Here is a 16,281-nt window from a genome sequence, read left to right as displayed (position 1 = left end):
TCCTTATATACCTCCTACTCACTCATCATCATTGGTTCCTTCCTCATTCTCACTGCTCTCAAGTTCTGAATTATGTTATAATCGCAAGTATGGAATATTTTAACAGACTGCTCATTTAACACCTGTGCTATATCCTCCTCAGTGTTTATCATTCTCCCATTATCACTGACCAACATCATTCTCTCATAGTCATTCTTCCTTTTACTGGTCACAAAATTAAAAAAAAAACCTCCCTAGGATTTCTTTATTTGTTTATTTTTTTTAGCATCATTACTAACTTCTGCTTATACTGCACTTTTGCTACCTTTACTAAGTGAGTCACCTTCTTTGCTTGCTCTTTGTACTCTTCATGTAACTGATTATTGCCAGTCATCTTGTGTTGCCTCCACAGTGCCTTTTTCTTCAAGATTACATGCTTCACCTCTATAGTCATCCATTTTGCACCTTCCTTATTTAATCTCCTAAACTTTGGAATACACTTAGTTATTGCCTCTGCCAGATATTTCCTGAGTAGAGACCAAGCAGCATTGATTTCCTTTCCATCCAATTCCTCATTCCGTGCTATTGCTACCAGCCACCTCCCACCTTATAGTTCCACATAGCCCTTCCTCACAAAAGTCTGCTATTGCTGGCCCACCACTCAAGTAATCATTTCATGATCACTTTTCCAACTGGAGGAAGATGTAACACTTCATTTACAATAAAATCTTCTGATACAAGCAATTTGCTTGTTTTTTTAATACCACAATAATACAATGTTAACCACCCAAACTATCACAGCGATAAAATATATGAAAAACATATGCTTCATATCCATATTATTTCAATATCCAAAGATTATATTAACTTCAATGGACACTTTGTATCCATGTAATTATAGACATATGCACACATCAAGGCAAGTATGGTGGTTATCAAAGTGCTACAGGTAGATGATCAGATTGTATTAGAAGATAATGAAGATGAGATCCAAAAATCACTTTAATTTAAATAAAATAAACCAACAATACTATCTAAGGATTTCACAAAGAAAAAAATTGTGTCATTTAAAGACAAAGATTAATTTGATCAAAAAAGTCATCAATGATGAAATAATAGAACAGGTCACAGTTTAATTATTTAAATTGCATAAGAACATATCTAAAAGCCAAAGATATAGATGAAAAATTTCTGGAAAATCTGTGGAATAATCAAAAGGATGTGAATAAAATAATAAGTTTAGTTTAATCCTTTATTCAAGTGTGAGCAAACAAAGTTTGCACCTGAAAGTATCTTCAGGACTGAGCTAAGGTGGTGCAACTCATGGCAAAGGTGGAGAAAGCTATCATCACTCCTATCTCAGTATCCCCCATAATGCAAAGCACATCTCCCTGTGGACACGCACAATGCTATGCATTAAGGCAAGGGCCACCACCTATACCGGTTTCGACCTTTATTGAGGTCTCGTCAGTGGGAGACACGAAGGCAGAAGCAATGAGAGGTCATCCCCACCTATAGGAGTTGCCGAAAGGTGTACAACCTTATTATTAAATTACTCCGGATTCAAAGAAAGATTTTCACTTGGTTAGACTATAATGAGTTTAATTTAATCCTTTATCCAAGTGTGAGCAAACAAAGTTTACGCCTGAAAGTATCTTCAGGACTGAGCTAAGGTGGTGCAACTCGTGGCAAAGGTGGAGAAAGCTATCATCACTCCTATGTGAATAAAATGTGAATAAAAAAAAAAAAATTCATGAAATGGGGCTTTGATATTTTAAAGTAATAGCCACTTCCATTCTGTTTTCTGATTCACAGTGAAATATAGACTCTTAAAAAGAAAGATTAAAGTAAAATAGATCACAGAAATGCAATGTTTAACAACACTTAAAGATGCACAAAATTAGATTATAAAAAATGAAGTCATCAGAAGAGGTATGATGGTTTAAATGAAAAAGTTTACTGGTTACCAAAAGTGGTAAATATAAACCAAAAGGAAAATGAGAGAGAGAGAGGAAGACCAATTGCAAGATGCAAAGACAAGTAAATTTAAATCAAGCAAATGCCTAATCCTTAATGAGAAGACATGTACTACAATACATTTGAATTTTTCCAAGGCTTTAGACAGGTTCCACACTTGAGTGTGTGTGTGTGGGGGGGGATTGTTATACAAACTTAAAGGGATAGGTATATAGAATAAGCTTGGGACACAGACGGGAGTCTGAATAATAGTTATTAGCGAGTCATGTGTAGAAGTATCATGTCTAAGAGAAAGAGGGTTACCAGTGGGGCAGCATAAGGTTCTTTGCTTAGTCCATTGTTGGTTATCAAGTAAATCATAATATAAAAGAAATTGTATTCTTGTTTTAATCCTATACCTAAGTGTAAGCAATCAAAGTTTGTTCATGAAGTGCATCATAATATTACTTGTATAGAGGTTAACTTCAGCTAATAAATGATGTGTTGTATAGGCTGCTAACTTCAGTTACTAAGGCAAATGATGTGACGTTAACGGCCTCTGTATAAGTGGTCTGGTCATGAAGACATTTCACACATAAAATTTGTTTCCTTACATTGGGTAAAGGATTAAAACAAATAAAATTTCTTGTTTATTATAATTTACTTGATTCATTGTCATTTAACTTCATGTTTATGATATTGGAGTTGGTTTGAATAGTAATATACAATTATTTGCTGATGATAAAAAGTTGGGGAGAGTAATGCATGATGTATCTGATAAAGAATCCTTGGAAGCTGATCTAAATAAACTCAGCATCAGTTCATTGTTGCTGAGTATGGTTATGCATTTTGGATTGAGGACATTGCAAGCAGGGTATATATTAATGATAATTTGCTGCAGTGATACCAGAGATCTGGTAGTGATGGTAGACAGGAATTAAATTCAGAAAACTACAATATTGAAAAGAACACTAACATATAAAGAAGTTAGTCAGGAATAGGAATCAAAATTAATCAAGCTACACTCTTGTGAATTTCTTGATGCTGTCCACAAGAGAACAATTTGGTTAATTTTGATCGGTTTTTGGGGATCACTCCAACTGTTATCTGTCATATGGTTTACCTTATATCTTCTCTGAAGGTATTATTAGTGACATTGTTTCACTGCCATCATTTCTTTACTTTCTGCTAATCTTATAATAACATGAGTTGCAGATGCACAGCATCCATTTACAATCAGTACAGCTGCTAACCAAATGAACCTGCCTTTTCTCCTCCACTTTCATTCATATATCTGCTGATATTCCCTGGAAGAAGCTTTCTTATGAAATGTTCACAATAATTAGAGCTTTAAAATAGTTTTAAAAAAAACTTTTTTGTTAACATGGTACTAATACTGTAGGTTTTGCAGCCCCTTATGGTGAGACTGATAAGAGAAAAAAAAAGCTTGATCCTAAAGACATCCCTTGCACTAAACAGAAAAGAGTATGCTATATCAAAAATAATAATATTATTTATTTAAATTAAGGGGATATTAAATCCCACATTGTTTTAAAACCGAATAGGAAACTCAAAGATTGGAATTGGAGAGTTTCATGCCGAATATAGTATACTATAAAAGTATCGGCGATTACTAGCGTGAGCTAATGCAAGCAGTCCTAGTACGTAGTACAATACCGGGCAACTCGCAGCAAAGGTGGTAAAGTTCTGATCGCCATTCTTGGTATTTTCCATAATGTAAAAACACATTTCCTAGGAAATGTATGCTGTTATTACATTATGGCAGGAGGTCACTACCCAGACTGGTTTCAGCCTTTTTTGAGGCTTCATCAGCGATACTTTTATAGTATACTATATTCGGCATGAAACTCTCTGATTCCAATCTTTGAGTTTCTTATTCGGTTTTAAAACAATGTGGGATTTAATATCCCCTTAATTTAAATAATGTTTATATCACCGAAATGAAGCCTATTGGCTCTTTATATTTAAGTAATAATATTATTATTATTAAGAGAAACCTCCAGGGAGTTAGGCATTCATCGATGGAGGCCACATGCTATACGCACCAGCTATCATACTTGTTCTTGAATTCATTCACACTGCTTGCACACACAACATCCAATGGTAGTCCATTCCAATCATGCACTGCTCTATCAGAGAAAAATCTAGCCTTCACCCCTTCTTATTGGCATTCATTTTCAGTTTCCAAGCTTGCCCTCTGATCCTTTTCCCACCCTCCATAAAATGAAAAATTCCATCAACTGAAATCCTGTATGAAGAAGTTTGTGAGTCTCAATCATATTACCCCTCTTTCTTCTGTTTGCTAGTGTTTGTAGCCTACGGATTCTCAATCTGTCTTCATAATCTGTATTCCACAATCCTGATATCATTTTTAACACTCTTCTTTATACTATACAACTTTATCAGAATCAATGCAAACCAGGAGACCTGATTTGTCATATTTCAAGTGAGTTCTTATCAAGGCCTTGTAAAGAGGCAAAATGACATTCTTATCTTTACATGTCAAAGTCCGTTTCAGTATTGCAATTAATTCTTCAGTTGTATTTGCAATCTTTAGTTATATGGCCCCTGAACTTCAACTTTCTGTCTACAAACACTCCAAGATCCCTAACCTGGTCAGTTTCTTCTAGCATAATCCCACCAATATAATATGGCATTGGATATCTAATCATGCTAAACTGTATGACTTTACATTTACTGACATTGACATCCATTTTCTCATGTCCACAATTCCAGCCTGTTCAAATCATTCTGCAAGTACTGCATATCAACAGCATTCCTAATTACCTTACCTATCTTTGCATCATAAGTAAATAGATGTATGTCATTAATGTACAGATTCAGTAACAATGGACCAAGGACTGATCCTTGTGGTACACTACTGGTTACATTAAATTTTTCAGACGTGCATCAACTGTATACCACTTTTTTGCTATCTGTCAGTCAGCCATCCTCTTATCCGCACTAATATTTTATAATCCAAAGCCATATTCTCCAGTGTATGTAACATTCTTCCATGCTACATTCTGTCAAAAGCCTTAGCAAAATCCAAAAGTATCATGGTGTATCCATTCCCTTTGTCTAGTTCACTTGTTACATTATTATAGAATGTGAGCAAGCTGCTAAAACAGGACCCTTCCTTAGTAAACCCATGTTGCTAATTGCAAAGTAGAGACTCAATGTCAACCCATTTCTGAATGCAAGCCTTAACCAATTTTTCGAAAATCCTCACCACCAGCCCTGAGATATTAATTGGTCATTAGTTGGAAAACACTGGTTTTTGCACCACCCTTGTTCAATGGAACTACCATACATTCATTCTATTCCTGCAGAATCTTCTCTGTTCTGAGACTCATATTAAACAGCCTGGTCAAAGGAATAGCTAGTTCAGCTGAACACTCTTTTAGCACACGTGCTGATATCCCATCAATCCATATTGCTGAATTCTTATTCAGTTTGTGCAATAGCTCTAATACCTCGGCCTCATACACCTGTGTTTCTTTATTCAGTGAATAGGTAGCACTGAGTTGAATGTTGCAAACACCAGGTTGATAGCTTTTATCAAAATGGGCACTCATTAGTTGAACAACCTCTTCTGCATCTATCACCCCTCACTCATTTAGAAGAGTTATTTTTTGATATTCGTTTTTCTTTTACTTGCATCATATCGATAAAATTCTTGTGGGTTGTGTTTAGCACACAGAGTTTCTTTTCATACTCAGACTTAGCTTTCTGTACAACAGTTGTGACTCTTCTAGCCTGCTGCTTATAATTTTCATAACAGACATCATCCTTATGTCTACGGTATTCCTTCCACATTATCCTTTTCTTACAAATCTCTTGCTTAAGAATTTTACACATCCATTTGACTTTTACACTATTTATTTTTCAAACTGTTGGGCACATTCTGATATTGCATAATTTAAGTGTTTTTTAAATGATTCCCTTTCACTGTCGATATTCTTCTCATCCAGCAATCGATACCATTCTGCTGAGTTGGTCATAATTTCCAGCTTTGTAGTTCAGCATGTAACTTTTTCTGAATGGAACATTCATAAACTTAGTCACTTTCCAAGTGAGTACCGCATGATGACTGTAACCAACCAGAGGAAGAATAGTTACGTCTTTAACTGAAACGCATTTTGAACTCTACAATCAAATTTAACACTTTTCATGAATTAAGTAATTACTCAAGGAGAAGACATAATTGAAATAATGGCAAAATGCAACAAGATTTACTATTTTTTATTTTATTTTGAATAAAAAAAAAAAAGATTTCATGATAGTCACACTTGAAGCAGTTACAAACTTATTAGCTATAGGGAAAAAAAAATTAATGTAAAATTTTAATATGGACTGTTTATAGAAGTAAAATTTTAATTTGAGAATTTATAGAATTCCTGAAATATAATGTTTTTTTTTTTTTTTTTTTTTTTTGTGTGTGTGGGGGGGACGGTTGCTAATGGAAATAATACAATACTCCCTTATTCCATATTCTTCCTTATATTATACTTCCTTATTCTAAAATGTCACAAATTCCTTCAGCTTGATTTGACATTATCTATAATTAATAATATCTTTTCCTGATATTAAACAGATTGCTTTTTTTGATTACTCTGCAACATTAACTGAACATTAGAGTATTGTGATATTAATGTATTGTGTCAGTGTTAAAACTTTGATAAGATTGTAATTTCTAAAATTAAAATTACATTTGATATATAGTGCTTTATATTCGAGAGTTGAGTGTTTGCATGAGTTTGTTTTATATATTAAGATGTGTTGGAATGAGAGACTTGATTTAATAAGTTTTTGCAATTTTGTTTTGATATATATATATATATGTAGAAAGTATTTTACCTTGGGTATAATAAATGTTAAAAATACCAAGCAATTTTAAACCTGGTTTTACTCCATTTCCCAAGTAAGCAAACAGCCAAGCAAGTCAAGTTTGCGCCTGCAAGTGATGCAAGTCTAGCTGATCCTACCTGTAGGATCAGCTAGACTTGCATCACTTGCAGGCGCAAACTTGACTTGCTTGGCTGTTTGCTTACTTGGGAAATGGAGTAAAACCAGGTTTAAAATTGCTTGGTATTTTTAACACATATATATATATATATATGGGGTGCTTAAGGGTCAAAGCTGTATAACTGAGAGGAGACCTCCACATAGCCTTTAAAGGAATGCGGAGAACCGACCAGGGCTTCTGACCTAATGTCCAATCCTCACCTTCTCGTGGTGCACCCTGTTGGGTATCTACTTGGATACTGAACGAACGAGGATGGGCTGGCAATTTGGGATTTAGCCGACCAAATTGTATTCTTATTGGTTAAACCAAAATAAAAAAATGACAGTATGACATGACAAAATTTCATGCCGGCTGGGGCGTCGCCCGGTTAAACAAGGCCCCCGTTGTTTTCGCCAGGGAACCAGGGCAAACAGCGAAAAGTCAGCTACTGGAACAAATCTGAAAACAAACCCCAACTCAACATCACCAGAGTTAAAGATCAGTACTATCAACATAAGAAGCCTGAATGGCAAAGAAATGGAGCTAGCTGAGGAATTAGATAAGTACCAGATCGACATAATAGGGGTGACTGAAACAAAAAAGACAAAAACCGGTGAGATCTTTCTGAGCAATAAATACAAAATGTTATATTCAGGCAATGACAATCAAGGAAAAGAAGGAGTAGCCATAGTATTCAACACAAAATACGAGGCTAATCTTCTTGAATGGCAGTCAGTCTCAAGTAGAGTAATGTGGGCAAATATGAGAATGGGGAACTGGACAATGAGACTTATTTGTGCCTATGGTCTCACAGAAGGTTCTACTAAGGTAGAAGTGGAGGAATTTTTTGAGGCTTTAGAAAAAGCAACTGACACAATGAAAAAGGAAAAGTTGGTCCTTGTTGGGGATCTACATAGCAGAGTAGGAAATGATTGTGAGAGATACAAAAATATTTTGGGAAAATTTGGAGAAAAGAGCAAAGCTAATTATAATGGCAAATATCTGTTGGATTTCTGCTCAGGACATGGACTGGTTATTACTAACACCATATTCCAACATAAAAATGTGCACAAATTCACATGGAGAGAAGAGGCAAGGAATAAGAAAAGTCACATTGACTATGTTATTGTTGATAGTGATGTTTTCTCCCTTGTGCAGGACACCAGAGTGTACAGAGGATTTGAAATTGGAAGTGATCACTATTTAGTCTTGAGCAGGATAAAATTGAATTTCATATTGAAAAGAATAACATGTAAGAAAGTTTTAAAGCTTATAAAAGTTGAGCAGCTCTGAGATGTGAACTGTAGACTAAAATACACAAAGATTATTGAAGAAAAAATGAAAGCGTTTGAGAACAGGAATCAAACCTTGGAGATTCAGTGGCAAACTCTGAAGAAAACATTGATTGATTCTGCCAGAGAGGCATGTGGTGAGGTTGTCTGCAAGAATAAAAAAAATCAGAACTCCCTGGTGGACATAGGAAGTTAAAGAGGCAGTGAAGGAAAAGAAGAAAGCATATCAAAAGTTCCTGTCAAATAAGTCAGCTTGTGCTCTTAGTGAATACAGAGACAAATGCAAGAATGCTAAACACTGTGTAAAACTAGCTAAACAAAAGTCATGGGAGGACTTTGGCAAGAATATAGAAAATAAATATCAAAAAGTGGCAAAATATTCTGGAGGTTGTAGAAGAAGTGTAGGAATGGGGGAAAGAGTGCTGTAAAAGCAGTTAGAGATGATACAGGTGACATGAAAATGGGAGAAAAATATATCCTTGAAGTATGGAGTAATTACACTGAAAAACTGCTAAATGAAACAAGCAGTGATGACAGCACAGTGATAAAAAACACTGACCAGGCATGCAGTCAGGAATACATATCCATACTTGAAGTAGAAAAAGCCATCAAAGGCTTTTTCTACTTCAAGTATGGATCTGGATATCATAAATTCATTATGAAATGTGGAAAGGCAGCAGGAGTAGATGATATTCAACAAGAAATGCTGAAGTATGGTGGTATAAGAATCTTACGGTGGCTGCACTGCATAGTTCAGAAAGCCTGGACAGAGGAACGAATTCCCGATGATTGGAGAAGAGCCCTCATAGTACTCATATATAAAAAGAGAAATAAAGCTGAATGTGAGAATTACAGAGGTATTTCCCTACTGAGTGTTCCTGGCAAGATCTATGCAAGTATACTTGAGAAACGGTTGAGAAGAATTGTGGAAGAAAAGCTTGGTGAAGAACAAACTGGATTCAGGCCAAATAGTGGCTGTCAGGATCAGATTTTCACTTTTTGGCAAATAGTCGAGAAAGCATTGGAGTATAACAAAGATCTGTATTTAAGTTTTGTCGATTTGGAAAAAGCATATGACAAGGTGCCAAGAGAGAAGCTATTCAATACGCTACAGTTATATGGTGTCAATGTGGAATTATATCAAGCAATACTTAGTCTTTATTTGAGTTGTAAGTCAGCAGTTAGAATTGAAGGCAGTACAGGAAGATGGTTTAATGTTAAATCTGGTGTGAGACAAGGATGTACATTATCCCCTCTGTTATTCATTATCTATATGGATCACATTATGAAGGAAAGTGGTATTAAACATGATATCAAAATTGGAGATGTTAATGTCAGCTCTTTGCTCTATGTGGATGATGTTATACTTCTAAATAAATCCGCTACAAGTCTGCAAGATTCTCTGACTAAATTGAATAGCTGTTGTAGTAGATATGGTATGAAGGTCAGCATTAAAAAGACAAAGACAATGAAAATAGGCAGAATCATTGAAAATATCAACTGTGTTGTGAATGGAGAACCTGTGGAACAAGTAAAACATTTCAGCTTACTTAGGCACGATTTTTACTGAAGATGGTAAATTAAATATAGAAATAGACAACAGAATCAGCAAAAGCTGGTATGGTGGGAAGTCAATTGAATAAATTCTTATGGAATAAGAGAGAAATTAGTCGGAACACTAAATTAGCTGTATACAAGAAGTGTTCAAACCAATTTTAACTTGTGGATCTGAGAGCTTGGTCAGAAGTAAAACACTTAATCTAAGACTAGAGACCGCAGATGTGAGAGTCCTGAGAAAGATTATAGGCGTGAATAGATGGCATCAATGGCAATATGATATTAAAAACGAGGATATTAGGAAAGAACTTGACATTGTCAACATCCAGGAATGCGTTAGCAGAGCTAATCTCAGGTGGTATGGTCTCTTAAACAGAATGGGCGACGAAAGATTAGCAAAACAAGTGTTCTCTGCCAGGTTGGCAGCAAAACGACTCAGAGGAAGACCAAGATATAGGTGGATTGATACGGTACAAAGTGCCTTAGACGATAGAAATATAAGATCTGATAATGTTGGAGTCTTGACAAGTAACAGACTGATTTGGAGGAAAATTGTAGATAGGAAGTTAGTAATGAAGTAAATTTCTCATATAGCACTATCATATCCTGTACACCCCTTAAGAGTACATGGCAGGAATTTAATGATGATGACGATGATGATGATGATGATATATATATATATATATATATATATATATATATATATATATATATATATATATATATATATATATATATATATATATATATATATGTGTGTGTGTGTGTTAAAGATACCAAGCTTTAACATTCATTATACCCAAGGTAAAATACTTTCTACATATATATATATATATAATATATATATAAATGAGTGCAAATATATATATAAAAATGCATAACTGAACAACAAATAATTTTTTTTTTTATCTTTTTGTTATTATTAGAATGTGCTCAGGATTGGCATGGGATAATGATGGAGATATCTTAGGGATCATCAGTGACCGTTCACCTGTTTTAATTCTCTGGGATGCTAATACACATAGAATTACACAAGTTGACACTGGAGTTAGGTTGGAAAAAAGTTCATAATCATATTTTGACATGCTGATTAGACATATCAATATTATATAATTTTCTTAATTGTATCAATTTTGTGACATTAATGTGTTTTATTTATTATAATAAATTCTAAACAGGAATTTTATGTAGCATGCGTGCACGCATGCACGCGCGCGCACACACACACACACACACACACACACACACACACACACACACACACACACACACACACACACACACCACACACACACACACATTCAAGTGTGAATGATATATGGACGTAAACACAAGAAAGATATTTAATTAACCAAATATTTCGGTCTGGAAATAGCAGACCATCCTCAGTGGTATTACAAGAACAGTTTTAAAAAAATATAAGCTAGAATACTAACAATAGATTGTTAAAAATAGAACACGCCGTGTGATGTGATATCACTAAGTATGAAACGGAATATTTTGAAGTAGAGACATGATTGAAAAAAAAAATTTTTTTTATATAATAAAAAATAAAATAATGAGTAATCTTGATTAGACTTTCCCAGATTTTTGATATAGATATACAGTCATTACGATTTAGGTTGGGATGATGGAGCAAGGCCTCCACGCTTAACTTGAACAAACGTTCAAACCTATAACGGGAATCTATGCAAGAGGCGAATCCTGATCCAAAAGATGCAATGGTCAGTTTCAATCCTGTGTTGAGCCAATCCAGACTTTTCAGGTTTGTTGTGAAGAATGGAGGATTGATGTTCTTGGATTCTTTTTTTTCAAGAGAATGTCCAGTCTGTCCAAAATAGGAGAGATCACAGTTGCAAGGAATTTGATAAACTCCAGGAAGAGATGAAGTTGAGTGTTTGTCTTTAGGGGAAGGAAAATGAGAAGACAATTTGTTAATAGGAGAATATGTAGTTATTAAATCGTATTTCTTTAAAATTCTTGCGATAGGTTCTGAAATACCGGAGATATAAGGAATAGGCACTTGAAGTATTGAAACTTTGTTGTTTTTTGGAGGATTATAAGAATTCACTAGACGTTGAGTACTTTTTTCAGAAAAGCCATCGAGTTTCATGTGTTGTTGGATAGTAGAAAGTTCTTTCTGTAGATAATCAGAAGTAGAACAATTAGTTTTGGCTCTTCTGATGCATTTTATAATTCCTATTTTTTTTTGACATGGATGATGGGCTGATTCTTTAAGAATATAACGACCTGTGAACATTGGTTTCCTGTTGTTGGAACATCCTTCTCGGTTCTATGGTTTACCATCTTGTTGTAATGTTGTTCTTAATAAAATCAATTAATTGCTGATTGATTACTAATCAAAATATATGGAAATTTATATTTATACTGCGCCACCCTATATTTAGATTAGTCTATGTAAAATAGTAGAATCAATTTTCAATTAACATAGCAATCTCCTCTCCTTATTCATACAGGCTGAATTTAATATTTTTCACTTAGGGCTCCCGCAAGGTTCGAATCTTTTATGAACGGTGCAATGAAAACGAATCAGGCACACACAATATTGAAATCAACAAAACAAAACATTTAATACAAGGTTATATGACAAATACATAAATTTAACTCTGAAAATAAGATAATACAATTAACTTAGTTCTTCAGGTCAGAACATTGATATTAAATTAGATTTAAATTTAATTTAAATCTTCAGATACAAAATTCACGGTTATCTCAATCACAAAGATTGTTCACGCTGATCAATACTACAGAATTTCTTGCTAAATAAATTTGCTGGTATCACTCAGTTACACTCTATGTTTAACACTTAGCAAGCACTTATAACATTATCAATCGCGGTTACTGCTTCAAGCGGAATTATTTTCAAACTTCTTACTTTGGCTAAATTCAGTGAAACGCCACAGTAAATGTTAGGATATTCGAGACGGAACTACAAAGATGTCAGTAAGTAATTTTAAAGTTTCCTTGAGAGGTACATTGGTATATAAAGATCCTATATGAAAGCTAACCATAAGATCTGTAGGTTGTAATGAGACATTTTTTAATTTTTCTAAGAAATCTGAGGAGTTTTACTTGCTGACATCTTTCCTGAAGACATTATAAAACTATTCCATTTCATAATACATTCTGGATATTTCGTATGTCAAAATAAATTTTACAGCCAAGTAGAAGGCATGGCCATGGGAAGTCCTCTTTCTCCTGCTTTAGCCAACTTTTATTTAGAACATTTAGAAAAAGTCCTCTTCTCATCTATTTCCCCTCAACCATCCTTTTAGGTAAGATATATAGATGACATCTTTACTATTTGGCCACACAGCAAAAACTCTTTACCTTCTTTTTTAAACAGTATCAATTCCTTGCATCATCATATAAAGTTTACTATGGAAATAGAAGAAAACAACCAGTTATCTTTTTTAGACGTTCTCCTCATCCGGTCACCTTCAAATACTCTTACAACTACAGTATACAGGAAACCAACATTCACAGGTCGTTATATTCTTAAAGAATCAGCCCATGATCCATGTCAAAAAAACAGGAATTATAAAATGCCTCATCAGAAGAGCCAAAACTAATTGTTCTACTTCTGATTATCTACAGAAAGAACTTTCTACTATCCAACAACACATGAAACTCGATGGCTTTTCTGAAAAAAGTACTCAACGTCTAGTGAATTCTTATAATCCTCCAAAAAACAACAAAGTTTCAATACTTCAAGTGCCTATTCCTTTATATCTCCGGTGTTTCAGAACCTATCGCAAGAATTTTAAAGAAATATGATTTAATAGCTACGTATTCTCCTATTAACAAATTGTCTTCTCATTTTCCTTCTCCAAAAGACAAACGCTCAACTTTATCTCTTCCTGGAGTTTATCAAATTCCTTGCAACTGTGATCTCTCCTATTTTGCACAGACGGGACATTCTCTTGAAAAAAAATAATCCAAGAACATCAATCCTCCATTCTTCACAACAAACCTGAAAAGTCTGGATTGGCTCAACACAGGATTGAAACTGCTACAGCATCTTTTTGTCCAGGACTCGCCTCTTGCATAGATCCTGTAATAGGTTTGAACATTTGTTCAAGGAAAGCGTGGAGGCCTTGCTCCATCATCCCAACCTAAATTGTAATGACTGTATATCTGTATCAAAAATCTGGGAAAGTCTAATCAAGATTACTCATTCATTTTTTTTTTTTCCAATCATGTCTCTACTTCAAAATATTCCGTTTCATACTTAGTGATATAACATCATGCGGCGTGTTCTATTTTTAACGATCTGTTGTTAGTATTCTAGCTTGTATTTTTTTAAAACTGTTCTTGTAATACCACTGAGGATGGCCTGCTATTTCCAGACCGAAATATTTGGTTAATTAAATATCTTTCTTGTGTTTACATGCATATATCATTCAGTCTTATGTCACAAGTATCCTTAAAACAGCAACTACTTTCAAGTGTTCCATTTAAAGTGTTCCACTGCTGAATTATAATTTCTCTCTTTCATCTTGCCTCTCCTTCACATCAGTTAGGTTTTTTTGTTTATATTGATAAATTCCACTGAAAAGAAGTAATTATTGAACTTTCATTGATGCATAAAAAACACAGAGTAAAAACTGTACTTTAATGACTAATAGTGATGTGACTTATATTTGCCATTGGTATACAGTTTATCTTGAAAATTACATTTAAGTTTATGCAAACAAATGCTTAACAGAGTGTCTGTGTTTCAAGTAAAAGAATTATTAGAACTCTTATAAAATGATGAATAATCATGAAATTAATGTGTATGTATGTGTGTATGTGTGTGTGTGTGTGTGTGTGTGTGTGTGTGTGTGTGTGTGTGTGTGTGTGTGTGTGTGTGTGTGTGTGTGTGTGTGTGTGTGTGTGTGTGTGTGTGTGTGTTCGTATTCAGATTTACTTTGTTAAACGACATGTTTATTAATTTAATTTAAATGACTAAAACACCAAAAATAATAAAGAATAAGGTTTAATTTTTTTATTATTCTATTAGTTTCACTACTAGTTTCATTGGTAAACCAAATTCTTCAGGTGTCAAAGTACAAAGAATTATACACAATAATCTGACAGAAACATTACATAATAACAACAACAGATCTAGAAACTGTCGTACAGTTTAAATTGGAGTCCGCGCTGCAGTATGTTTATGCGTGCGTGTGATATCGCGAGAACTCCAGCACTGGACAGCAGAGCTGTGCGAATCAGGTAAACTGTAGCTAAGGCTGCTATTCATGTGGGTTGAATCAAGGGTAATTTCTTTAGATTCAAGAATACGTCTTTTAAGTTCATCATAACATTTGTGAATATTAGAAGTTTGAGACCAGTCTATTTGATGTTGACGCCCTTCATCAGAGTTTATAGTGAACAAGACGTGGCTGGCGAGAGCGCTAGCTCGGATTCTGTTATAGGATATATCTCTTTTGTGCTCTTCAACACGGATAAGGATAGATTTATCCGTCTGTCTGTAGTAATGTTTTCCACAATTACAAATAATCTTGTATGTTTGTATTGTGTTCTCATCTTCAGTTCCCATCTCCTGGGAACTGAAGATGGTGATGTTTTTCTTTAGGTTGACTAAGGATAGAACAGAGTTTAGGAAAAGTAGAGAAACATGTTTTGATGTTGAACTTTTTTTAAATTTTAGCCGGTTTGGGGTGGGAGAGAGAACTAATGAAAGGCAAGGAGATGTAAGTTCTGAGGGTTAGTAGAATCTTCGTTAGTTATTTGACGACGACGAAAAAGAAATTTCTCAATTCTTTTTAAAGAAAAACCATGATAACCATGAGAGGATGCATGAAGGTATCTGTCTGTATGTGTTGGCTTCCTAAAGATTGAAATTTTAATATTATCAGAGCACCTTGTAAGTTTTATGTTCTAAAAAAGGAAGACAATTGTTAGTTTCTAGCTTTCGTCACAGGATCAAATTCACCTATGAGCTAGAAACTAACAATTGTCTTCCTTTTTTAGACATAAAACTTACAAAGTGCTCTGATAATATTAAAATTGCAATCTTTAGGAAGCCAACACATACAGACAGATACCTTCATGCATCCTCTCACCACTACCCTCCACAGAAATTTGGCATTATTTCCATCCTTGCACATCAGGCCAGATCCTTATTATCAGACGATGTAGAGCTTCAAAATGAACTTAATTTCCTCAAAAGGACCTTTCTTAATAATGGTTTTACTTTAAAATGCATTGAGAAATTTCGTTTTCATTGTCGTCAACTAACTAATGAAGATTCTACTACCCCCAGAACTTACATCTCCTTGCCTTTTATTAGTTCCCTCTCCCACAAACTGGTTAAAATTTTTAAAAAAAGTTCAACATCAAAACATGTCTCTCTACTTTTCCTAAACTCCATTCTATCCTTAGTCAACCTAAAGAAAAACATCAATTCCCAGGAGTATACAAGATTATTTGTAATCGTGG

At 34.4% G+C, this 16,281-nt stretch overlaps 1 protein-coding gene across 5 annotated transcripts in view; it reads left to right on the top strand.

Moving 5' to 3' along the window:
* Oseg6 (intraflagellar transport protein Oseg6) overlaps nucleotides 1–16,281 on the top strand; it is a 745,559-nt gene that overhangs the window by 74,715 nt on the left and 654,563 nt on the right. For all 5 annotated transcript variants that reach the window (XR_016549279.1, XM_090403102.1, XM_090403101.1 and 2 more), the window contains exon 4: nucleotides 10,740–10,865. Coding sequence is in view for 4 of the 5 variants with exons in the window: in XM_090403102.1 (XP_090259228.1) it covers nucleotides 10,740–10,865 (126 nt within the window). In the remaining variant the exon portion in view is untranslated. The remainder of the gene's footprint in view (nucleotides 1–10,739; nucleotides 10,866–16,281) is intronic.

Source organism: Typopeltis vanoorti, chromosome 13 (assembly GCF_054136105.1).
Source record: "Typopeltis vanoorti isolate ZY-2024b chromosome 13, IOZ_Tvanoo_1.0, whole genome shotgun sequence".
NCBI classification, from domain to species: domain Eukaryota; kingdom Metazoa; phylum Arthropoda; class Arachnida; order Uropygi; family Thelyphonidae; genus Typopeltis; species Typopeltis vanoorti.
The sequence above is the reverse complement of the archived record's forward strand: the minus strand, read 5'-3'. Positions and strand labels throughout refer to the sequence as shown.